Raw genomic sequence first — 24,530 nt, 5'->3', positions numbered from 1 at the left:
CAGCTAGTCTCAGTTTGGAAGGCGCTGCAACAGCAGCTCAGGGAGCCTTTCCCCTCCCGGTGTGTGTGTGTGTGGGGGGGGGAGAGTTGCAGCCCTCCCCGTCCCCCGGCATGATTTTGTGCCGCCTGTAGAGCCCCCAGAGCGCCTGTCCAAGCGGGAGGCTCTGGCTGCCCCCGGTGCGCGCAGCTCCGCCGGGGCCCGAGGAGAAGCGCGGCTGGGGCCGGACCCGCGGCTCCGGCAGCGCTTCCGCAGGGCGCAGCGGCGGCGGTACCTGCGCGGGCTGCGGGGGGGCAGCGGGGCAGCCTCCCCCTCCCGCTTCCTCGGGGGCTCTGCCTGCCCCCTGCCTGCACCCTCGCGGAGGACGCCCGCCGTACGCGCCAGACCTCGCGCGAGCAACCCCTGCCTGCACACAGGCAGGAGAGCCCCTCCAGCCTTTGCACGCATCCTATTTTAGAAGCAGCTTTGCACATACCTTCCTTTATTTATTTATTTTTTAAATTTATTTATTTGTTTGTTTATTTTTACACGGGATCTTAATTCTGATTCTTGATGGTTTGCTACAGAATAGGTCCCTCCCTGCTCAGCCTATTTTCCGCAATAGCAATTACGATTTCCCAGGGCATTTTTTTTTTGTCTTTAGGATGGAATCGTTTCCTCGGAATCTTCCTTAAAGTGCTTTTGCTCGAGGAGTAGTTTAATCTCTTTGCCCAAACAGATCTCCCAAACCGCCTTATGCCACTGCAATGCACTGCAATGTATTAGAATGTGGAAAGAGTCACACACGTATAAACACGCCTTTCCCAACTCAGAGCTGCCCAGCTCGCAAGAATTAGGAAGAAAAACCTAAACCATATGTGTACAACGCCACATACCGTATTGCAGTATAAGATAAAGAGCTTTGCAGCATTGATTCCAAGGAAGTCATTAAAAAGAAAAGCCCAGGCAGATTATATCCGTATTTGGGAGGCAAATGCTTGCCGAGAGAACTTATTGCGGGCACAGCAGCGCTCGGGGAAAGTTTGCGAGGCACAAGGCGAACCGCATCTCAGTCGCCTGAAATAAAATAGGCAGAGAAGAGACTCGGCGGGGCTGGCCCCTGCGACGCCAGGAGAAGCTGGGAGCAGAGAGCAGCACGAGGAGAGGTAGGGGCCGGGGACCGGCTGGCCCGAGCCGCAGGAGCGGTGAGCTCCGCGCGGCCGGCAGCGCAGCGCGGCGCGCTCCAGCAGCCCGAGCCTCGCCTGAAGCCACCGACAGGTCGGGCAGGGCTTTGCGGGGAGAAGAGCGCAAGGGAGCAGCGGAGGTAACTGAGACAACTAACGCCGTTCCGTGCACGGAACGGTGTCGGGAGCTTACGGCCTCCCTTCTCGAAACGTATGCATTCTCTGCTTGTTTGCTCTCTCCTTGTCTCCCCTAAATTGGTTTCCGTCGTTAGGAAGTTACTGCAACTTTCCCCGCTGCGGTGCTTGAAAAGCAAGAGCACTTCACTCCTCCGCCGTTGTTTCCTTTACCCGCCTCCCCCGACGGCCCGTGCTTCTGCCCGATCATGCTGTCTCCGGAGTATTTTCAAGTGCACTTGGAGTTTAACCTCTCGTTCAGCCAAAAGGGCTCAAACTGCGGGGAACGTTACATGACGGGACGCTCGGCAATTCACACGTTTATTCCCTGTCTCGCTAAAGCATACTCGCTGAAAGCCGTCACAGCCTTGCTTTAAGCCCTCCGAAGGCCCCTGGCACGGGGACACTGACAAGACGTCCCTGCCCACCCGCGTGGGCCTGAGGCCCGGGGAGGACTGCAGAGGCGAAGGCATCCGGGCTCGCCCCTCTCCTCCCGGCTGCTGCCAGGCTCCCGCACCACCTCTCCCCTCACCCTGGGGCGCGGAGACGCGCACACCGCGACCCTGCCGACGAGCACATGCGGGGCCATGCCAAGTTCAGCATTTCATGCTAGGCTGAAAGAGCCCCGAGGCTGGGATGCACGGCCAGGAGCGGGAGTGGCTTTCCAAAACCCAAGGCTTTTCTTTTGTTTCGAGCCCGTCATTTTTAGTTAGCCCCAGCTAAGTCAGCGGGGAGCGAAGAAAGCCAAGAGAAAAAGGTCTTGCATCGGATCTCGTGCAGTAACATCAGATGTGCTTAATTTGCCGATATATTTTGGGTCGTCGCTGTAAGATCAGGTGTATTTTGCCCTGTTGATCCTATTGCCCTCTCTTGAAAACAAAAAAATGTTTCCAGGGCGGTGTAGCACGATTCTCCCTCTCTCCCCTCGTTATGGAGGTGACCTCGGCCCGTCTTGTATTCCCCGTGTTTAGGGAAGTGGAGTGGGCTTTGCTAACCCCCGACGAGCAGCCCTGATCGCGCCTGCACCGCCAGCTCCCGCAGGCTTTCAAGGCGCCCAGCCTCTGCCCCGCCGAGGGAAGGAGCCGAGGGAATCGTCGGGACAGAAGCAGACCCGGGAGCCTGATCCCCGAGTCACCCTCGTTTCTCCTGCAGGGCTTCACTCTCCCGAAGGGGAGGGGGAGAGGGAGGGAGGGTGGGTCTGCCCCCTGGAAACCTCTGCTCCGAAATCTGCGGAAAAAAGGGCCCTTGGAGTAAGCAAGGATGGCCCTGGAGGAAGGGAGAGCAGAAAGGGGGCTCGGAAAGGCGTTTCCAGACGCCTCCCGTTTGCCTGGGACGTTTGGGAGGGCGCTGAAGCGTTCCGGGGCGCGGGGAGCCCGGAGAGGCCGCGGAGGAGCCGCGGGAGCCTCTGCGGCGGCTGCCCGGTGCCAGGGCACGGCGCCGAGCTGCAGCGCCCCTGCGAGCAAAGGGGGCTGACTGGCGGCTCTCCTCCTCGCAGTCAGCCTCCCTCCGTCTCATTCGCTCTTTTAAAAAAACTCCCGACTACTGGCCCCAGGCAGGGCTCGGCCCGATACACCAGCTACCAGCGAAGCAAGGGGCTAGTTTTAATTCGGGAGGCAGCGCTGCCTTTCCTAGCCCCGTGCACCGCTGGGTCTTGGAAGCGCACCTGGGACCCCTCTGAGCGACAGGACCGCCCCGCCGCCGCCGCTCTCCACCCGGCCCCGGCCCCGGCCCCGGCCGCTCCGCCGCCGGAGCCCGCGGCTGCCCCCTGGCGCCCGCCGCCGCGCACTGCGCCGCCCCGGCCCCGCCGCTGGAGGCGACTCCCCGAGGGTTGGGGAGCGGCGCTGGGAAACTCCTTCCCACCCACCGAGGCTGCACAATTGGTCTCGCCACTTTCCAAACCAAACCTTTTCTTCCTTTTTTTTTTTTAAATCTATTTATTTATTTTATTTTTATTTTTATTTTCGGGAAGGGGGGAAAGAGACTTGCAAGAATAGCGGGCAGAGGCATATAAGCCCAAATAATTTGCCAGCAGAGCAAGGGCCAAAAGAGCAGAGGATCCAGCTCCTTCAAAAAAATCCAAACTATTTACTATTCAGGAAATTCAGCAATTATTTTTCCCCTCCCGGTAAGTGGCACTATCCTTCCCTTTTGATATTAGATCCTCAGTGGAGGCCCTTACTTTCAGACTGCAGGGAAGAGACACAGATTAAGGAGCTGCAGTAGAGATCACAGTGTAAATTTCTTTCGGGAAACTTTCAGGCACTTTGCAGCAGAACAAAAAATATCAAGTTAGAAAGGAATAGCCTGCAGGTTTCTGTGAAGCAGACAAATTTGACGCTTTCATTGGATCCATTATTTATTACACTGGATTGAACTGTCTGCCCTGCAGCACCTTTCACTATGTTTATTCATGCCATAAGCACCACTAATAGAGCATCTCAGAAAGAAATGCTATAACTCAATGCCAAGTGAGAGCATCCTCAACTGGAAGGCTCAAAATGCTTAGCAAATATTAGTTTAGCCTCTCAATACTTCTGTAATAACGACTCATAAGCCTCATTTTAGAGCAAAGGAAACTGAGACACAGCAGAGTTAAGTAACATGCTCAGTGGCATCAAGAAAATAGAAAGTAAACCCATTTTTTAGATTTTCTTTGCTTAAGCAAAAGAGCAACATCCTTCCCTTAGAAATAATACTGAAGGAGCAGAAAACCACCGACAACAAAGACCAGTATCACATTAAAAAACAATAGACAAAAATGCCCTTGCTGACACACAAGTAGTTATTTTCCATAAAGCTGCAGAAAAATACTCTACAAAGCTGATAGAGAAGATTTCCTATTAATTACATTTTTCAGTTGCTGATCTTCAGCAGCAGATACACATTTTACTAAACTGAAGAAACCTAAAACAGCCCCCCCCCCCAAACTTTCCAGCATCCACTAAATCCCAGTCCAGCCCACTCAGAGATCTCTCTTGATAAGCCAGTCATCATCCACTGAAACATTCTCATAAACCACAAGGATGACATTCACGCTTCAGCTAATCCATCTCTTCAAAGGCAACCAGAGAGCAGAGTGAAGCGTTTTGAGGTAAGGCTTTGGTGGCAAAAAAAAAAAAAAAAAAAAAAAGTAATTTCTATTCCAAGCCAGTCAGCATATGATATTGGTAAGCAAAAGGGATTAAAATAGGAACGATGCTCAGCACCTCAATTCTGGTATTATTCTATACAGGTATATTTTAACTCTAAAGTCCGCTTTAACAACACTGTTTCTCTATATGAATTAAATCAGTCCCTTAGAAATAAAAACCCTGCCAAAGCATATTTCATCTTCAACGGAGCCACAATAACCTGCTCCCACATATGAATCAGTAACACAGCCTGAATCCCAGCACATTCCTGAGCCACTTCAGCACCTGTTATTAAACATCACAATGATACTTTTGCAATGGGTCACACCAAGACTACACAACCTTTCTTTATGCAGCCCACAAGGTAAATGCATCTAGTTCACAGCTTGCTTCGGGGGGGGGGGGGGGGGGGATCAGGTTGCTGAGCATAAGCCAGAAGCATTGCAGCTTGGATCAGTCGTCCCAATGGTAGCAGTAATCCTCTCCCAACTGATGCTTTCTCAAGGTCCATTCGAGGCCCTTCTCCCTCATGTGTCAAAGGGCACGCCTAGAGAACACATTATCTCTGAGAAAGGACTAGGCTCATACATTCTCATCCAGGGCATTCAGTCTGTGACTAGACAGTAAGTCTGGTGCTTCTTGAACAAGTGTTTTTGATGTGACGGGGAGGAGTGTTCTGTGCATCAAGGCTATAGTTAAACTGGAGTTCTCTGCGAGGTATATATTGTCCACATGCATTCCACATATGCCCCAGGAATACACGATTGGATTCTTTTAAAAGAGACATACCCATGAAAGCCCAACGTTCACTCTGCACACCTTGCTTTCTATTGCAAGAAGAAAAAAGCGTAACCTATATTTAAGAGTAAGAGTCTCAGGAACAGCTCCTCGATCTGAACAGATGGAAGGCAGGACATACAACACACATGGGTAACAAGTCTTGAAGAACCACAGCTACTGTAAGATAAAATACCCATTCTTTTGCTAAATATCCACACAACTTCCATCTTTGAGGCTGGCAAACAGTTACTTGTTTCAGGAAATATATGAGGGCCTAAAGAAGAGTGGATGCTACACCACTACTCACAGTTTATGTTTGGCCTACAAGCCTAAACAGAAACAGAACACTGCTGCTTTTCCCATTCTTGCTGTAGGAACATCTGCCACAGAGGCCGTGAAGGAGTAAGTGTGGGCAGAGAAAGCCTCAGCCCACTCAGGAAGATCTTTCTTGGCTTGAGTACTCAGTTCAAGACCCACTTATTGAGATCTTTGTTACTCATTCAGCAAATACCATGAAGAGAGTATTGAAATATCTTTGAACAACTGTTTCTTGTCACAATAAAAAGTCCATCTCGAAACATTAAAGAAGATTTTTTTTTTTTGCTCAAGGAGGGGTATAGTTTAGGGAAGAAAACATGAAGCTCAACAGGGTGGATGATGCAGAAGTTAGAAACCATCTACACCAGAAACTCTGGATAAGGCCAGAGAGTGACCCTGTTTGATAAATTTAATCTACGTTTTGTTTAATAGTATTTTTCTGCAAGAGCTGTGGGCATTAGGAAAGAAGTTTTCACCCAAGGTAGAGAACACACATCCAGTGTTTCCAACAGAAGCTTGGCTAGTTTTATCAGCATCTGACCACTGTTTCATGTTGATGGATGAAAATGAAGACACCCTGGCAGTGAAGGCATGCTTAAGAAATTGGATGAATCAGAGAGCTGCAGATACAACAGCATTGTAAGTGTGAGCATTGTTTCAGAATGGTTTAGGGCAGTAAGGGTGACTGGCACCACTTTGCTCTGCCACAAATTGTTGCTTCCTACCTGTAGGGACTGATCCAATAATCCTTCAAATTAGACTCATACTGTCTTTACATTGACTGTTATCAAGGAAGCAGACGGCTTGCTTTACTTTACCGTCTCATGCAGCCTTGTGACTTTTCAAGTTGGCCATATGAATGAGGCTAAGACCATACTATCATAGCCAGGCTTTTACAAGCATGCTGTTACTACCAAACATATAACAACTTTTAAATGTTTTGGTGCTGGAAATTTTGTCCTGACATTTCATCTTGCAGATACACCAGATGCAGCACATCTGGAACTGTTCAAGCCTTCTGGTGTGGCATAGATTCGCTGCTCCTGTCTCATAGCCATGTTGGAGGGCTGAGAGCACGACAGCACAACAGACATTAAGCTCAGTGCTTAAAAAAAAGTAATAGATTCATGCCCACAGGCACAATGAGACCACTCATGGATAATCTTATCTCCAGTCATGGTATTATTTGACAGCAAATTGCCACAGTAGCAAAATCTCTTCCCAGGTATTAGACTATCTATTGTAATTGGGCACGTGTGCTCATCCCTCAGTACTGGTTGGCATTTGGTTTTATACGAAATGATTGTAAAACCAAAGCTACTGCCCAAAAAGCAAAAGGATCAGTGGCATAACAGGTACCATTGGCATAACATAAGTTTTCCAGGTAGAATGATTTTTCATTGGCACTCAACAAAATAAATACTTACCTGTCAAGTCTTACAAAATATGACCACCAGCACAACCGACAAAACAGATAGAAAGGAGGGTGGGAATCAGCACAAAATCTTATTTCTGTCAAGAAAGAGAATTCTCCATTACCTGGTCACCTATGGGATAGAAGAAGCTCAGTTGGGAATCCAAAGTTATACAAAAGTCTTCTCTCATAAGCTGGCAAGTTAAAAATAAACAAACAAATATACAAACCAAAAAATGCAGCTACTTTAATTAGATCAATGAATGTCACATAAGATCGCACATTGGCTGTAGCATTTTTCCCTGAAACTGGTTGATGCAACCAGCTAAGTCCCATGATGAAAGGGACTTGTGAAATCATAAGAAGAGGTGCCTGGGTCTTTCCAAGACTTTCGACTACATAAGAAAGCGGCAATCTTCTTGACAGCTATTATTGCCCAATTTACCTAGAAAGAAGGAACAGATCAAATTGTTTAAAGGAAATTAGATAGTTCAGTATAGCAGATAGGGGTTCTGTTTTCCTGGCAAGAGCTGATAACTTCTTTCCTAAACAGAAAACCTTTCCCATTAGACTTCCTATGTTAGCATACTAGCCGGTTTCTGTCTATGAAGCAATTTGTCATGTGAAAAACATCCAGGAACTCAGATGTAGGAATATCAGGATAGGTGAAAGATCCATCTGTTGTTCGAAGAATGTAAAACTAGCCAAGCTGGACAACTGAAAGAGCACGTTCATTAGATGCAAGACTCAAAACTACCTGGGCCCATGTTGTGGCTGTTACTAAAATCACACCCAGATCCTCTCTGAGTTTTGTAAAGAACCTTGAGTCATATGGACAGACGAAGATCATGCACCAGAGCAGTAACCAAGGATATGAATGAGTCATTCAGAATGGACTTTGGGGTCTCTTACTGACTGTAGAGCAACTACTGTAATTGGTACTGCAGCTTATCATGAACAAGTCGTCTTGAGAAAACACTGTTTTGGGAAGCTACACAAAGGCTTTGTTTTTTGGGACTCCTCACGTTTCCCAAACAAATTTCTGGTGCAACAAGCAGCTAGTAAACTCCAGAGACCAGAAAACCAAGTTTCGTGTTATAATACAGTCCTCAATGCATCAGATACACAGCTCCTACAAAAGGTGACTTAAAGGCTCTCACCAGTAGTATTTATTGCTGTACTGTTGTCAGGACCATCAGCGCCCTGCCCAAAGATAAGAAAATACTTGCTTTGATTATCTAGATTACCTGTCCAGAACATTTAGATGCAGGTCAGTCTCCAAGGACTCCGTTTGACTGTCCTCCTTCCCTGAACTTTCAGTCCACTCATATGAACACCCTAACCTTGAATGGAAACACCTATAACCATGCTAAGGAGTTTTGCTTGAACTGTTGATAATATATAAACACACACTGAAACAGATTATGCACAGGGCCTGCCGGCGAACCTGCGGCAACTTAGATTATGGTGTTTGAAAAGTAACTATATTTCAACCACACATTTAGGAGTAACAGACAAATTCCAGCATACTGTACAGTAGACACACATCCCAGTTATCCAAGGCAGGGATGTATGTAGATGCTGGAGCAGTGTCGCAGTTAATTTTTGAGGCCAGTCATCATTTAGAGTCTCTGTTGAGGAAGATATTCTTACTGAATTTGAAATTCCCAACAAATTATATGCTCTAAATTAGGATTAAAGACATTTTTCTCCATCAGCCCCAAGACCCACAGTCAGCGTCTTCTGATATGCGATAAGACGACGAAGACTTCCCCGGAACCACTAGCTGCAGAGATAAATGTCTTAAGTGTATGAACATCACATTAGATCTTAATAAACAGTCATTCACTGTGCAGTTGCTGTTCATCTCCCTCTGTTCCTTTAAAGGTAAATAAATCTCTTAATATATCCAGGAACGTTAGGTACGTCTCTGTTCCGATACTGCTGATCCCAACCAGTATCATATGTACTTCTCATGCACCGAACGCACAGGAATGCGAAAGGAGATTTAGATACAAAGACCACAACTACTGCACGTACTTGAGGAAGAGGATCACTGAAGAAAGGGCAGCTTAAACAAAAAGCAGCACAGACAACAAGGGAAAAGGATACCTCTCTATGCTTCAACTCTTCTTTCTTCAACTACAAAAAACATGATTGGAGCTTTTCCTCTCCAAATCTTGGAGAACATCTTTTGTTAACTTCAATTGTACAACAGAGCGTGTCTACACTGGCAGTACAGTTGAGAACAGGATTGTGCTTTTGCAGGAACTCTCCCCACAGTCTCCACTTACTGCACTTCAGCAGGCATCAGAGCAGTCTCAGGGCATACGGACTGGATGAAACTAAAGTAGAAGATGCATTTCAGGAGTGTGCCTACTGTATACCAGTTGTAAATAAATCTCAATCCATGGGATCAGATTAATGCTAGTGTGAGACAAATCCCTCTGAAACATGTAGCATGCAGAAATCATGCCTTCCGCAACAACTGCTTTGATCTGAAGACCTGCTCTAACTCACCTACGCTACTTTGCTGAAGTAAACACAGGCACAGAACACTGTCTGAAATAGGTACTTACAAAAATATTCTGAAGAGGAAACACGGAGGTAGAAGAGGAGGGAAGAGATCAGTTGCTTAGTATCAAACTTTTACTGACGATAGTAACCACATGTTGCTCCAGGCTTAACTTCCTTCTGCCAAGCTCCTCCCAGATGCTAGGTAAACACTCAGGGAACGCAAGGAGGCAGCCAGGCTAGGTCCAGTTAGATTCTCAACCTGAACGCCAGAATGGTTAACTGCCCAGAAAAGCCAGGCTCTATGAAAACTTAAATAGGCAGCAATATATACCTGCAGACATCTAAATTACAGTTGTCTCCTCTCAGGGGACTCTGAGGATCATGGCTGTTAGTGGTATTGGGACTATTTCATTGGGAACTGCTATTTTTGAGAATTTCTGCACAGGAACTACTAAAATAAAAAAGCCTGTTTAAGTTAACAAACAACAGATTAAAATGTTCATTTTATAGAAGTTTAACTTTCCTGGAAAAGAAAAGACAGGCATATTTCCTTACTCCAAGGAAATAGGTCAGGCAAGTAAGATTTGTTTGACTGACAGAGGAAAGGGAAGGAAAAAACTTCAAATTATTCTTGAGTTACAAAGAGAGAAAATAGATAATTTTCTGGAAATATTGCTAAGTAAGTAATACAGTAAAACCTTAACCCACAGAAAAGGTTCTTTTGAAGCTTTTTTCCCTGCTCCACCTATGCAATTTTCAGAAAAATTTAACTACCTTAGAGAAGAGCATTTTGTTCAAAACAGCTTGGGAAACGTGGCGAATTGGCTGTTGATGTCTTCTCCCCTGACTCCCCACCACTTTTAATTGTATTGAAGACATATGAATACACCTATTTCCTTTTCACTGCAAAGGAGGTGTGTCAAATGCCAACTTCAGATGTTAGGTGACCTGAGTATCAGAAACGTAAAAAGCCCTTGAAACCATTTGTCTTTTCAATCCATGTTCCTACCTTTGCTAGTGAAAAGCAGGAGGAGATAGAAACTAGACATATTAGTGCTGAAGATTTTCAGCATCTCTACGAGCACTGTGCTAACTTATCCTAAGGAAGCTCTCGTGTGATGTCTGCTCAAACCAATCTATGCTACAAAGTGCCCTAACAAGTATTTTAAAGCCAATTGTTGGTGAGTAGCAGTAATTGAACAAGGCCGTGCTGAGGAGGACTGCAATTGAAGAGGATATTTGCTTTGCCTGATTTTATCTGCTGTGACTTCTAATGAACAGAAGGAGCAAGAGCTCCACAGATTTTGTGTAAAAGCAAAATACTTAAAACACCGAGATGTAACTTCAGCTGAAGCACCTTGGTTTTTATTCTAATAAGTGTTACTTACCAAATGTAGCTGAACTTGTGGCAGGTGGGTTAATCAAGTATATACCATGTACAGACAACATATCTTTACAAACATTTATTCATCTGCCTTTTAAATTTCATTGCCTACATATTGTGTCAATATTACAAAAAAACCCAAAACTTTCTCCATACCATTTATTATTTTGATTTACTTCCATCATGTTCCTCCTTTTGTTTTCCTCTCTATGCTACTACTACTCCTCAAAATAGGGTTAAAGAGCCTGTCAAAATAAAATTCCTCAACTTCTCTGATCACCAGGTTAAAGGTGTGATACAAATAGAAGGGAGTTAAGTAAGCCCAGTATGCCTTTTTCTTGACATTAACTGAATATGAGTATCTTAATAATTTTTTCTCCTAGTTCCTGTGCAAACTAATGAATTTTTGTATCTGTTGTTAAACACTGACAAAAGGTTTACAAAATTAAATATGCATAGCAATACCTCTGCCCTTTCCCAATCTGCTACAGCTCTTTTGAAAGCTGGGAGTATTCATGAATGCACTTATTCTTTCTAGAGGTCATTACCTTGGACTTGTCTACACTGAGTTTGGTTTCTCATTGTTCTCTCTACCTGCTCTGCTCCTGTAGTCTTGACTAATTTTGTCATCATCAGGTTCTTGCCTCATGGTTCTCCTTCTGCAGAACCTTCGCAAACAAATATAGGTCTCTGTGCAGAATCCCAAATATCCAGTCCATAACTACTTCTTTTGCAAAATCAAAAAAAATTATTTCTGAACCACTTTCCTGTGATAATTTACTAATTAAAAACTAAATAGCTTTTAAAAAAAATCTGCACTACACAGAGAAAAAACAGTTTTACTGACTCAGTCACATAAGGCTGCCATCATCTGTGACAAACGCTATAGGCATATTTCATAGACACTAATTTCCCTCCTTCCAGTAGCTGCCATGGTTGTGAGCTTCCAGAGTACTGAATGAACTCAACTTGCATTTCAGTATAGCAGTTTCAAATGCAGAGCACTTGACCCAATCATACAGGAGGAGTAAGGCTTTAGTCAGCTTTGAGCACGTACTATGGCCTGGTCTTCAGGAGAACGCGTCTCCTTCTGAGAGTTCCCCTTTGCTGCACACTCACTAACAAATTACATGGTCTGTAGGTGAAAATGATCTCTTACGACAACTGGTGAGAACACTTCATAGCAGGACATCAAAATTTGTCAGTCCTCTGTCCGTCCTCGCTTAAAAAAAGAGAGTTCTGAGTGCAATTACATACACTCCTGTTTAGTCCTTACTCCTGTCCTACTAAGTCATTTTTCTCCTCCTATAAAGTAATTGAAAATCTACTTCTTTTTTTCCCTTCTTCAGTCTTCTCTCCTTTCTGAACAGATACTTCTGCTGGGATATCCCACATGATCTGTGGGACCGGTGAGGCCTAAGATCAGCAGAGGCTAACTCATTACAGATCTTTCTTTAGGATCAATAGTGAGAGCTCATAAAGATCCACCAAATCTCATCCTGACAAAATGTTTTGCCTGTGGTTCTGGCTCTGACTTCAGCACACTCTTTTAATCAAATAAGTTTGTAAATTTTACAGACAGTTCTCTAATTTCTCAACCCATCCAGAATTACATCGTTTCCCCTGCCTGCTTCTTCAAGGAATCCTAGACTTGATGCTGAGTTGACAATCCTGGAGGTCCTGGCATAACCAAGTAACAGGTGGAAAAGGAGCAGCTTTGTAGTTTTCTGCCAAAGTGCTTCAGATCTGACCAGCAAGATGGCACAGATGTCAGAAGTGAAATTCACATTCAGTCACTGAATTCTTGGGATTGACTGTCAGAGAGGCCATCTACCACAAAAGTTACAGAGACTTTTACAGTATGGGTGTACATATATTAGATAAGACAGACTAACTTACTTCACACAAACTAGATGCAGATATGAAATCAGACTGAGTTTGAAGAGGTGATAGGAAGAGGTACTAAGTTCTCTCTCCATTACCAATGCCCTAAGCATTTTGATTTGTAAAGTCTGCTTTTATTCTGGTTATCCATGAACACTTTCTACACCACATCAAAGCAGGATAAACAGCAAGGGGATGAGCTGTCTTTCTGCAACAAGACCAAGACTGCATCCACAGTAAGAAAGGTTCTCAAGAAGATTACAACTCTTTCTGCTAGATTCTAATTACATTGCCTATACCTCAGCTTTTTTTTCAGTGGTTAATGGGGGGGGGGCAAAAAAACCCCTATGTGGGTAACCTTGCTATCCTGCTTTTGTGAAATTTCTTTGTGAATTGTGATTGCCTGCACCTTCCTCCTTTGACCATCCAGACTAGCCTGATGCTGGTCCCACTGGGAAGAACTGGCTTCACGTACATTTTTGATGCAAAAACTTTGATAGTCTGCTTTGATTTTCCAGGATATAAGTTTTTGTTTCAAACTGAAATGATCAAGAAGACACAAACAAAAAAATGGCTGTCCCAGAAAACAAAAGTCCTTGTGACTATTCAGCAGCTTCTACTGAAATCCCACCAGTCGTCTTATTTCTTGATAGATGGGGGCAGCCAGTTCTTTGGCTTTCTCTGCTCCATCCTCTAAAACCTTTATCAGATGGGATTTGTCTTCCTGGAGTTTCTTGATTTCATTCCTGATAGGGGCAAATTTTTGAATAACTGACTCTGCTACCACCATTTTGTACCGAGCAGTGTCAAGACCAGCAGATTGGTGCAGCACTTCTTTTGTACTAAGTCCTGTTATAGCAGCATGAATGGACACCAGATTGGAGACACCAGGGCGACTCGCTGGATTGTAGGTCACCTCAGAGGTAAAGTCAGTCACAGCCTTGCGAAATTTCAGCACTATCTCCTCAGGGCTGTCTGTGACATTAACAGTAGCTAACTTCTGTGGGTCTGACTTGGACATCTTCACTGCCGGATCTCTGAGGGACTTTATCTTCTTTGTTGTACCTTAAAAAAAAATAGTAGTTATACACGCACATAGACAATGATCTCTTACGACAACTGGTGAGAACACTTCATAGCAGGACATCAAAATTTGTCAGTCCTCTGTCCGTCCTCGCTTAAAAAAAAGAGAGTTCTGAGTGCAATTACATACACTCCTGTTTAGTCCTTACTCCTGTCCTACTAAGTCATTTTTCTCCTCCTATAAAGTAATTGAAAATCTACTTCTTTTTTTCCCTTCTTCAGTCTTCTCTCCTTTCTGAACAGATACTTCTGCTGGGATATTTCCTAATATCTTTTGTGGCTACCTGCTGATTTCCCCTGCAAACTCTCTTCCCTTATATTCTTGGCACTGGGGACAAGAGAGCCCAGTTGCCTAGAGAGCTAGGACTGAACACGAGCAAAATGTTCCACAGCACTGGGGAAGCAGGTTAAACGCACTGCCTAAAAAGAATCCCAGAGCAATTCACCTTCTTAATTTAGGAAACTCTCCCATCCAAAAACTCTTGGTTATTCTCCTAAATATCAATAGGGACTGTTAGTTCTCAAGAGTTCCTTAAACAAAAACTAATGGGCTCCATTAGCGGGAAAATATTGTTCAGATGATAAAAGAGATGTAGGTATCACACAATCTACTAAGTTACATGCCTGAATACGTTTCAGTCTTTTGCCAAGAAACATCATTCACCAAGTGCACAAACTACCACTGATCTAGTGGCAGTGATTCACACCAGTCGTTTTCACACATCTAATACAGCCAACTAAATTACCCACATACTCCCCATCAGTTCCTTATGTATTCAGTGAAGGAATAAGGGCTCTTTCAGAGCACAAATCAGGCTGCTCCAGAAGGGGCTCTTTTCCAAATAATCCTTCAGAGGAGTCTCTTAAATTTGAAGGAGCCCAGGTGATTTAGCTGCCTAGAGTTGGCAAGTCTGAGTAACTCCCTACATCCACCAGTCACCTAGTACCTGTCATTGGTTTGTAATCCACCAGTCACCTAGTACCTGTCATTGGTTTGTATATCCATCAGTCACCTAGTACTTGTGACTGATTTGTAAATACTTGTGGAAGGTATGCTTATCATGAGGCAGGTGAAAAGCTCCTTTTTCATTTTGAGCTTTATTTCATCTTTATAAAATCTCACCTGTGTCCTCGGCTGCGCACTCTAGGCTACACTACATCACAGTACTTAGCATTCCACTGTTCATTAGAAGTTGCAGAGTCTGTAAAAGCCAGTATACTCTAAGCCACACTCTGGGACTAACATCATTTTTGTCACCGAGGCTTGAAAAATCAAGAGAGGTTTATTACAGCCTGTCTTTTCTAAGGTGAGAGCTCCTTGCCCTTTTGGGGGCGAAGGTCTCTGCTGTGCATTCCTCTAGATTACTTACAACAAAGATGCAATGCTTCTTCCTTGCCCAGTTCTTCATGTTTCTTAACAAACATGCCATTTGCGCCATCTGACTCCTCCCCACCCCCCGGCCTATGACCCTGTAGCTCAAAAACGCTTGAAGAGCTTTTTCTTATAAGTCTCCTGGAAACTAAGATCAAAAATGGAAAGTCTAAGCTCTGCAAGAAACCGTTACTGAAATAAGCAAGTATATATTACGTGTACTTAAAGGATTTTTGAGCACTGTAGTAATAAACCTAAAAGCTGTATAGCATGCTTAACGTAAACAGTAATGTAAACTCAGACATTGCAGAATTCTGCCTGCTAAATGTTGCTTGTCTTGTTCCTTACATGCCTCCTGAACTAGCAACATGGAGTAGAGACTCCTCTCTTAAAAGGCCCTGTACTTGAAGCAAGGCTGACTGGCAGTAACAGAGTGCCTCTGCCCCTGCTGAACTGGAATATCCACATAATGCCACATCCGTTCCTTTACTGGGGATTAGTAAAGCCCTATGCCCATCTTGGGAGTTCAGTTTTACAGCCTCTAATGTCAGTTTTACTTTGCCACTGTTTTGCCATCAGCTTGTTTACTTTCTCTGGTCCCCGAAACTCCTTCCACACATTTATATCCATCTTCAACCATGAACAGCAGCTTAAGGAAAAAAAAAATTAACCACGACCAGCTCACTTAAAATGGCTTTGGGCACAGGAAAGAATTCTCCGTATTTCTTGTTGAAATGTTGTGCTATATCTTGGGCTAGTTCCAGGTGCAGGACTTGATCTTCTCCAACAGGAACACGTGTCGACCTTTTAATAAAAGACAGACACAGGAAACTCAGCAAAGCTCTCTAGTTCTGCTGAAATGTTACTCAAGACTGTCACAGCTCCTGCCATGACGGAGAGCCAGATTGACCCAAACACTCAGTCTCAGCTAGATATAGGCGTTGTATGAACAAGATCCCAAACTGACTGTAGCAAAATATGAATCCGCTTTTTCTGCTGAAGTGAAGCACCTCTCCAAGAGTGAAAACAGCCCTTCATGAAAACATGCATGGTAAAGGATACCAGTAAGAGTAAATCTTTAAACTCAACTCAAAGAAAGGTTTTTGTAGTATCTCCTGCTGCTTTTTTTTTTTTTTTTTTTTAAAGAGATCAAAGAGCATGCGTTGCAGTGTGTGAACAACACAAGAAAGATCAGCAAGGCATAAAGTCCAAGCATCTTGCCTTGTCAAGTCTCAGAAAGACATAACTGTTGTTGAGAAGTTAGCACTGGGGATTTATCAAGGGAAGGGAAGGAGAGACTGGTTCTTCCTCAGGGGTTGGTATTGTATAAATATCATGTGGGTCAGTGTTTCTACTGCCACAAGTGTTATCATTCATAGATTTGAACTGTGAGGATCAAAGAACCATTTGATCTTCTGTATTGAGCTCAATAGCCTCGATGCCGTTCTGGAGAAAAATATAATCTGCATCTGAGGACATCAGGAGGTGAAGAATCCATTACTTCCCCTGGTGATTCTTTCCCACAGTTACTCAGCCTCACTAAAAACATATGATTCTTTTAGATGAGGCAGACTTGAAGTCTTGCCAGCTTTTGATTACTCTCCCTTGCCCCCCAGCTGTGTTTTTGGGGTTTTTTTTGTGGTTTTTTTTTGTTTTTTAAAGACTTGTGGGGTATTCAGCTCTGAATCCTAGACATGTTCCACTGTAAGACAATTCACTATGCATCTTTTAAGCTCCCAGAAAATTTCAGTTCAACATGGTATTCCTTACTTCCTATTCTGAATCACTGGGCTGACATCCTGGAATCAATTTCTCCACTGTTATTCCCCACCGAACAGTCAACAAGGTAATCTAAAAACAGTTACAGGAGCCAATAGGAAATCACAGTGGCCTACAACTAACACAAAGAAAACCAGTCACCACAATCAATGCACTTGAAGCAGGTTAAAAGAAATGTTTCCACATGCCAAAATGGTTCCATATTCACATAGTCTGCCACTAAACAGAAAGCATATTGTTTTTATAAATGCCTCTGCATGTCGCTTTGCCTTTTTCTTTGCTGTTTTTTAAATATTTGTCTTGTTGCTATTTTTATTCCTTTCTCTCAGGTATTTACCTTCTGTCCATTTTCCTTTTACTCTGATCCTTGGTTCATCTGAACTAGTACCATTTCTCCACCACCTCCAGCTCTTAATTCTTCTCCTGACTGCTATTCCTTTCCTGTGTTTCCATTTCTCCCCGTTTCTTGTTCCTTATCTTATATTTTTACATTGAAACATTTCTCATTAAAGATATTATGCCAATTTTCCTCGAAGAGATATTGTTTCTCTTTCACCTCCTTGCTTTGTTCTCCATCTGAACAGCCTGCTGTTAATATACTCAGTAGCAAACAAAAGACAGGCTTCACCATGGAGCGATAAATCACAGGATCTTATTAGAGATGCAAGAGACATACACGGTTGAGCTCAACCAATGCAAGGTGATTTCTGATGAAATCTAGGTTCCACCCCAAATTACTACTGGTCAACCAAATTAGAATAATCTTCAAAACAGTGAGTCCCATGTTCAAATTCCTTCTTCCCTTTGGTTGCTTCCCATTACTTTCAGTTAAAATAGAAGTGAATTAGAAATATCATCTACCAGTCTTCGGATATTACTTTTTTCCCCTACTACTAATCACTTAGGATTAAATTTCTCTAGAAATATTTTTCTGGATTAACAATTTGCTAATCTTGGTGACACTGTCCTCCCAGAGTCTCCCTCCTAAGAGCTCTGTATTACTTCTCTGTCACAAAAAATATTAATGTTACCTACTTCATAACAATTCTACAAAGTACATAAACGTAGAACACTGAAATAATTAACATACGACATATGAATGACATATCTCTGACGTTTAGTTACAGAGGCAATCTAAACCATATTAGAAAATCCAACTGGACTTCATGACAGTGCATTACAAGCTCTAGCAGCTAGGCTAGGAACTTGGGCATGCTCGGTAACCAGGCCCTCTTTAGGGTGTATTTTCATTACGTCATGTAGTGTATGTACCCCAGAGAAACTTGAGCTAGTCCTCCACAAGGTGCAGAGCTGTAGTAACGCACTAAATTATTCACTTTTTCAGCAGTCCCAACCCACCTACACAGAACTCCACAATAACACAGGTATAACATATAGAGCCAGCTCAAGTATCTCTATGCTGCACTGCATAAAATACAGCATACTTGCTTTAAAAAAAAAAAAGTATATACGTGCATAAGCATGTAATATTCATAAACGAAAAGCAATAGGTGTTAGAATTCCCTAAGAATTGGTCTGTGATGACCAACTTTTTGACTTTGCGGCCGCTTTCAACCCTGGCTAGATTTCAACCAGTCACTTGAGAGGTAAAAAGCTGTCATCCATTTCCAATCTTCCGATCTAATCACGCTCAGCTCTCTCGCTTAAAAATTTAACTCGTTGACCTGATGAGTGTTCACTTTAAAGCAGCTGAACAGACATTGCCTGCGGGCTCACATTCTGCCTCTTACTTGTACAGCAAAATATCTGCTGCTTGAAGCACAGGGTATGTCAACAAACCAACGGTTCCTTCATTATTCTGGCTGGCACGCTTCATCTGTTTGCAAAAGAAGAGCAGAGAGAAATCACCCTTTTGGTTAATGATGTCAAAGTCCAACCATGATTTTAATTAATTAGAAATCCGATTAATTTGAGTGTTAAGGATTTCAACCACTCTGTTCATTCATTGTGTAACTCTAGAGAAAAGCATGCCACGTAGAACGTACTCCTTGCTGTCATACATGTCTCATTTTATGTCCTGTATTTTATGAATTCTCTTTTACTGTTCTGATATTTTATTAGTGAGAAAATATAGGCTTGTGCTTTCTTTCTATTTGCAATCTTACTACCCCAAATAATTAAAAATACAGAACAATATAGCTGGGTTATTGCGCTTATTAATGATAACCCCTACCTTTTAAACAGTATTTTAAGCAGTAAGTTTGAAAGCTGTTAGAGAAGAGCTATAAAAGGCATTAATTAATACCTGTGTTTCAAAGATAAGAGATCAAGAAATATAGAGGGAAGTGATTACCCACAGTCACCAAGAGGGTCTGTGACAGCTAGCAGTAGCACCCAGGTCCAGAGAGGCAGAGTCCAGCCTTCTCTCCCTTAGTTCACAATGCTCCCGCAATCCACCCATTGCCCAGAAGGTTTTTTTTTTTTTTTTTTTTTACCACAATAGGATATGGATCATTTGAACCAAGACATCTACAGATATTCAGGCTGTTTGAGAAATGACATATCTACTTTTTGCTTTTAACGAGAGTTTATTACACTGAAATCCTTAGAAATGTAATTATTTCATTAAAACTATTCAAATCCTTTAGATTTTCCTCGCCCTCTCATACAGAACCTCTCTTCTCTCTACATCTCTAAGTGTGTCAGTTCAGGGAACTGAAATTGCAAAGCATAGCACCTGTAACACCTATCTGCAGATTTGGAAAGTCAATCCAGACAAAGCTGGATTTAAGAGCTTAACTTTAGAACCTCAGGTTTGAAAAGGTTGGCTTTAATCTATACTGTGCATTAACACTGGCTGCTGTATTTAAGTTTTACTGTTTTTATTTAATTAAGAAGAAAAACAGGAAAAAAGAAAACATCTGGAGGTATTTAAGACTGCTCTGAACTCTGCAAGCCAAACTGCTCTTAAGATTCTTTTCCCTTTTTTGATACTTCTCTCTCCTGCCTTTTGATTTTCCTGCTTACTAAATACCAAAATAAAATCCAAGGAAATTAAATGCAAGAATGCAGGTGGTGCAGTAATGCTGATGCAGCACCAAAATGAAGAAGTTAAGCATTTGAAACTTATAAAGGCAAACATTTTAAGGCGCATTAATGCAATCACTCAGCGTCTTTTTAATATTTATAATTTTTGCATTCCTTTTTGCAACATAAGCTTCTTTTGCACCATCTCACAAAAAAACCTATAGAAGAGCTAATCTTCTCAGTAGAAAAACAGAAGCTCTTCATGGAACTCCTTTATCAGAAAGACTCAATTCTTCCCCTGGAGTGTCTAGTAGCTTTTCACTTCTATCATTATATAAGTCTTGAAGTAACTCCAAGCGTTTTAACAAGTTCATTTTAATAAAACCAATTAAACAATCCTGCCCATTTAGTATCGCTTCTGCAAGTATCTGCCAAAATATTATCCTGTAGTCTTCCAAAGGAACGCATGCACTGATAGCAACAGACCTGGAAAAACGCATTTTCCTCCTCCTGCAACAGGACTAAAGAAATACTTAACCATATAGCAAGGATAACCAAGGTACAGTTGGTACTTCACAGATAATGAGGTGTTTCAAAGATGACAGTTCTCCTACTCCATTCCCATACATTCCCTTCCAATCTATTAAATTGATCATACCTTCCATTGGGGTAAGCGTAGTAAACGTGGCACATTAGTTAAGCACCCAAGAATCCAGGCAAGCTCTGCATGCTCAGGAACCTGGAGGTATAAAATCAGAACGTACTTTAATCTTTTGCATTTATATGCATGCTTTCTTAAAACCAGACAGATAGCATCAGAGACTAGAAAACCGTTTATTTTCATCTATCATTTTTTCAGTGAGTTCAGCAGTGACAAGAAGTTAATGGAAAGTTTTGGACGCTGCATTGATTGAGTGAGCTAGGATAGCTGAAGCAGCAGGGCAATGTCCTCCTCCTATCTACTCCAACTCCAAAAAAGAAAGTAAATGCTTTAGAAATAGCAGAAGTGAACTTGCATGAAAACTTAACTGTTGGCCAGCATGTCATAGCATCCCCGCACATTGAGTGTGTGGTTACAGAATCACTTTACCTTTCTCAGTGCCAATGCTATTTTGCTGTAAAACCCCACAGTTACCAAGCTTCAGTTCTTCTGCATCAGGGTCCTGAGCTGTCTCACCTGGCCCCTCCATCCACACCCTTCCCACGGGCCCAGGAGCCTCATTTCAGCTTAGGCTTGGGCCCCCAGTCCTTGCCTGAGCTATGCCATGCTGTAGCGCATCTGGCAGCAGAATTACCGTCAGGTCCCTCGCAGAAGCCGAAGCTAGCGGTCAGGGAACAGAAAGACCAAGGTTGCTCCACAAGGCTGCAGCTGAGGGCAGCCACCAGCCGGGCAGGAGCAGTTACTTCACTGACCCAGGATAACACCAGGAGTTTTTGACGTGTTGACTTTTATAGCATAGCCTGAATTGTGGATTAGTTTGTCCCTCAGTTCTGCAATACTGTCAGATGAATACTGATCTGCAGACGAAAGGAAAGGATCAGGCCTCTACATAGGCTTTGCTGCAAGGGTGGGTTTAAAAGGCAGAGAGCCAGGAGCTCTTGAGGAGCCATTTGAGCTCACACAAATGGCTTCATTTAACCATTTAGGGGAAATGTAGGAACTGTGGAATTTTAACTGTTTCAGAAACACATTAGATAGAATGATTTGGGAAATATGCTCTAGGTGACCCTGCTTGAGCAGGGAGGTTGGACTAGATGATCTCCAGAGGTCCCTTCCAACCTCAACTGTTCTGTGATTCTGTGATTTTTAAAGACTTTCAGATTTCCCTCCTCTTCATGCTAAGAGGAAGACTTGCTACAGGCAGAGATAAGAAACGTGCTGTGTAACAACCCATATTTCAACGTGTTTGGATTCTTGACATAAACCCTGCAGATTTTGTATTTCTGGTATTTATTTTAGGATTAGCAAGACAGGCAAGCATTATGTTTTACCACAGATTGCTGATGCACACTCTCTAGTTTCTTTTCAGCAGTTTTCGTCTGGTGCTAGTTAGCTATACATAACACAATCATCAAAAGAACAATGATGATACATGCTCTGCTCCTTTGCTTGCACGTTTCATTCACTCCTTTCAATATTGGCAGATTTGGATGTTGAAGAACATGCTAACTGTCTCAAAGATGTCCAAAGCTTCACGCTTGCAATATGATTTAACAACTCAGGGGAAGGTAGTAAAAAGTGTTTGTTAACAAGTAAGAATTACAGGCTTTGATAATGGCCATTCCTTTGTTGTCACATTTTAAATTTAGTCATTTCTAAGTTAGTAGTCACCAGACCATTTTGGTTGTCAGTGCTGTATAGAAGTATCTGACCTCAAGAGAACAGCCCAATATGAAATATTCCAAGTTGATTCCCTTTCCCTTCCTTCTACCATCCCCGCAACCTTTTTAATTCCTCATACTTATTCCACTTGCAGTCTTTTGTGTACAAGGCAAAGTGCAGCAAGATGCACCAAATGCAACATTCTGCAAGATACACAGACTAAACTAGCTGAATGAAAATGACTCAGCTCAGACCCCTATTTCATTTAGCAGGAATAGCCATCAGGTGTAGAGTTTCTCATTCCTTTCTTCTAGTCACGGACAGAGAGGAGATGGTGCTCTGTTGCACTTGCGTTGACAAGGACTCCTTTTAAAAGATATGCAGTCATTGATCTGACTCTGCTGGACGCTGCTTTCACAGCCAAGGCTGCACGCATGTTTCACTGCACCAGTGGCTTTGACATTACATCAGTTACCAAAACACTAAGTGATCTAAACAATATTTGTTGAGTCTTATTTGCAGTTCTGGCTCTAAGCAAGTTATATCCACTTCTGATCCTCAAACATACACAGTCTTTCCTAAGCAAGGCGAGAAGAGCACCGAATATTGTGAAGAAAGAGACGGATAAAAGGCGAAAAAAGTAAGAGTGCACAGAAGGGTATGGACTTCTGTTGGAAACAAGTTTAGTACCGCAGCCTAAAGAGTTAACATTTATCCTCAGAACTGCAGTAACTGACTAAGTTGGTCTGTGTAGCAGAAGGTACTAGCTTAAACCACAAATCATTTATCAGACTAAATCATGGTTTAGGCTACTGTGTTTTTCTTGGCAAGAGGGGAATGTAACTGGTGCATCAACTGAAAGGTGGCTACTCATTAAGCTGCCCTACTCTGTCACTTTGATTGGACAGCTTGGTATCCAGAGAAACTGAAGGAAATGAAGATGTATATAATACCAACAAAATAAAGACCTTGCCAAATCTCCTTTCTGGCACTGAGCATTTGCAATGGATCACAATTAAGATAAGCTATTGGACAAACTTTTTGAACCTGCTGAATACTGTCTGCTCCACAATCTCGTACAGCAACAAGCTCCAGAAGGTCAAACCTGGTGTGTAAAGTACCACCTATTTCTTTTACCTATTTCAAACTTCTTGTTTACTAGTTTCAAATGCCACCTAGTTCTTCTGTTGCAGGTTTGGTGAACATTTTCACACTCAGTTTATTCACTGCTTTTGTTACTTTGTAAACCTTGACTGCATTTACACCTCTGCCTTCTCTTTCCAAACTGAAACATCCCAGACTTTTAAGTCTTTCCTTTTAAGGCAGCTAGCTGCTCCATCCCTTGCAGCATTAATTCCCCTTCCCTGTATAATCTCTAATTCACTACTTCCTTCTTGAGATGCAGAGACTGGAGCTCTACCCAGTGTTCAAAATACAGGCATGCCATAGTTCTATAGAGCAGCAGGACGATACCACTACCTGTCCTTAACACCCTTCCTGATGATGAAATGTTGATGACGACGTATCATTGGCTTTTTTGAACATTACTTGCACTGAGCCGATGATTTCTGAGAACTGCCCATGACGACTCCAAGACCTCTTTCATGAGTTGTGACTCAGCTCAATATTGTGTAAGCAAGGTTGAGATTACTTTTCCCTAGACAATTTAAATTTAAAGCTCTTCTACCACTAATTTGCCCACCCACTCAGCTTTATGAGTCCTTTTGAAGTTCTTCTCCCCTGGCATAGCATTTGACTACCTGAAAGAGATTAGCATTGTCCACAGACTTGGAGATATCATTGTTCACTACCTTCTTCAGGTCATCAATGAAGATGTTGACTAAAACTGCTCCCGGCATGAATCCTGAGGGACCTAACTATTGTCCCTCAGTGTCTCCACTCCAAAGGGTGATCACTATACCCTACTGACTTTTAACTCTCCAGCCAGCTTGTAGTCTACTGAAGAACCTTTCCTCCTATATCATGTTTTTTAATAAGTTTTGATAGAGAATCTTGTCAAAGGCTTTTAACAAACCCAAATCGATTATGTTTCCTGGATCCTCTTTATCCACACACTTACTGACACCTGCACAGAACTCCAGGAAGTTAGTGAAACAGGTTTTCCCTTTAAAGACGCTATACTGACTCTTTCCTAATAGATTGCTGGTTCTTTTTCATGCACTCAGGGTCTTATTCTTTGTTATGGACTCTATCATTTCTGGT

At 42.9% G+C, this 24,530-nt stretch overlaps 1 protein-coding gene across 4 annotated transcripts in view; it reads right to left on the bottom strand.

Annotated features, from left to right (window-relative positions):
- Positions 1-8,443: 8,443 nt before the first annotated feature.
- The window catches only part of WARS2 (tryptophanyl tRNA synthetase 2, mitochondrial), a 48,817-nt gene continuing 32,730 nt past the window's right edge, over positions 8,444-24,530 (bottom strand). For 2 of the 4 annotated variants that reach the window (XM_068957336.1, XM_009685167.2), the window contains exons 3-6: positions 20,643-20,723; positions 18,748-18,833; positions 15,903-16,021; positions 8,444-13,827 (exon numbers count right to left, since the gene is read on the bottom strand). In XM_068957336.1, the coding sequence (XP_068813437.1) occupies positions 13,379-13,827; positions 15,903-16,021; positions 18,748-18,833; positions 20,643-20,723 (735 nt within the window). In that variant the 3' untranslated portion in view covers positions 8,444-13,378. The remainder of the gene's footprint in view (positions 13,828-15,902; positions 16,022-18,747; positions 18,834-20,642; positions 20,724-24,530) is intronic. The other 2 variants (XM_068957341.1, XM_068957358.1) reach the window with 1 other exon arrangement.

Source organism: Struthio camelus, chromosome 1 (genome assembly GCF_040807025.1).
Source record: "Struthio camelus isolate bStrCam1 chromosome 1, bStrCam1.hap1, whole genome shotgun sequence".
Lineage (NCBI taxonomy): Eukaryota > Metazoa > Chordata > Aves > Struthioniformes > Struthionidae > Struthio > Struthio camelus.
Note: the sequence above shows the minus strand (reverse complement) of the source record. Positions and strands in the feature narration are given on the sequence as shown.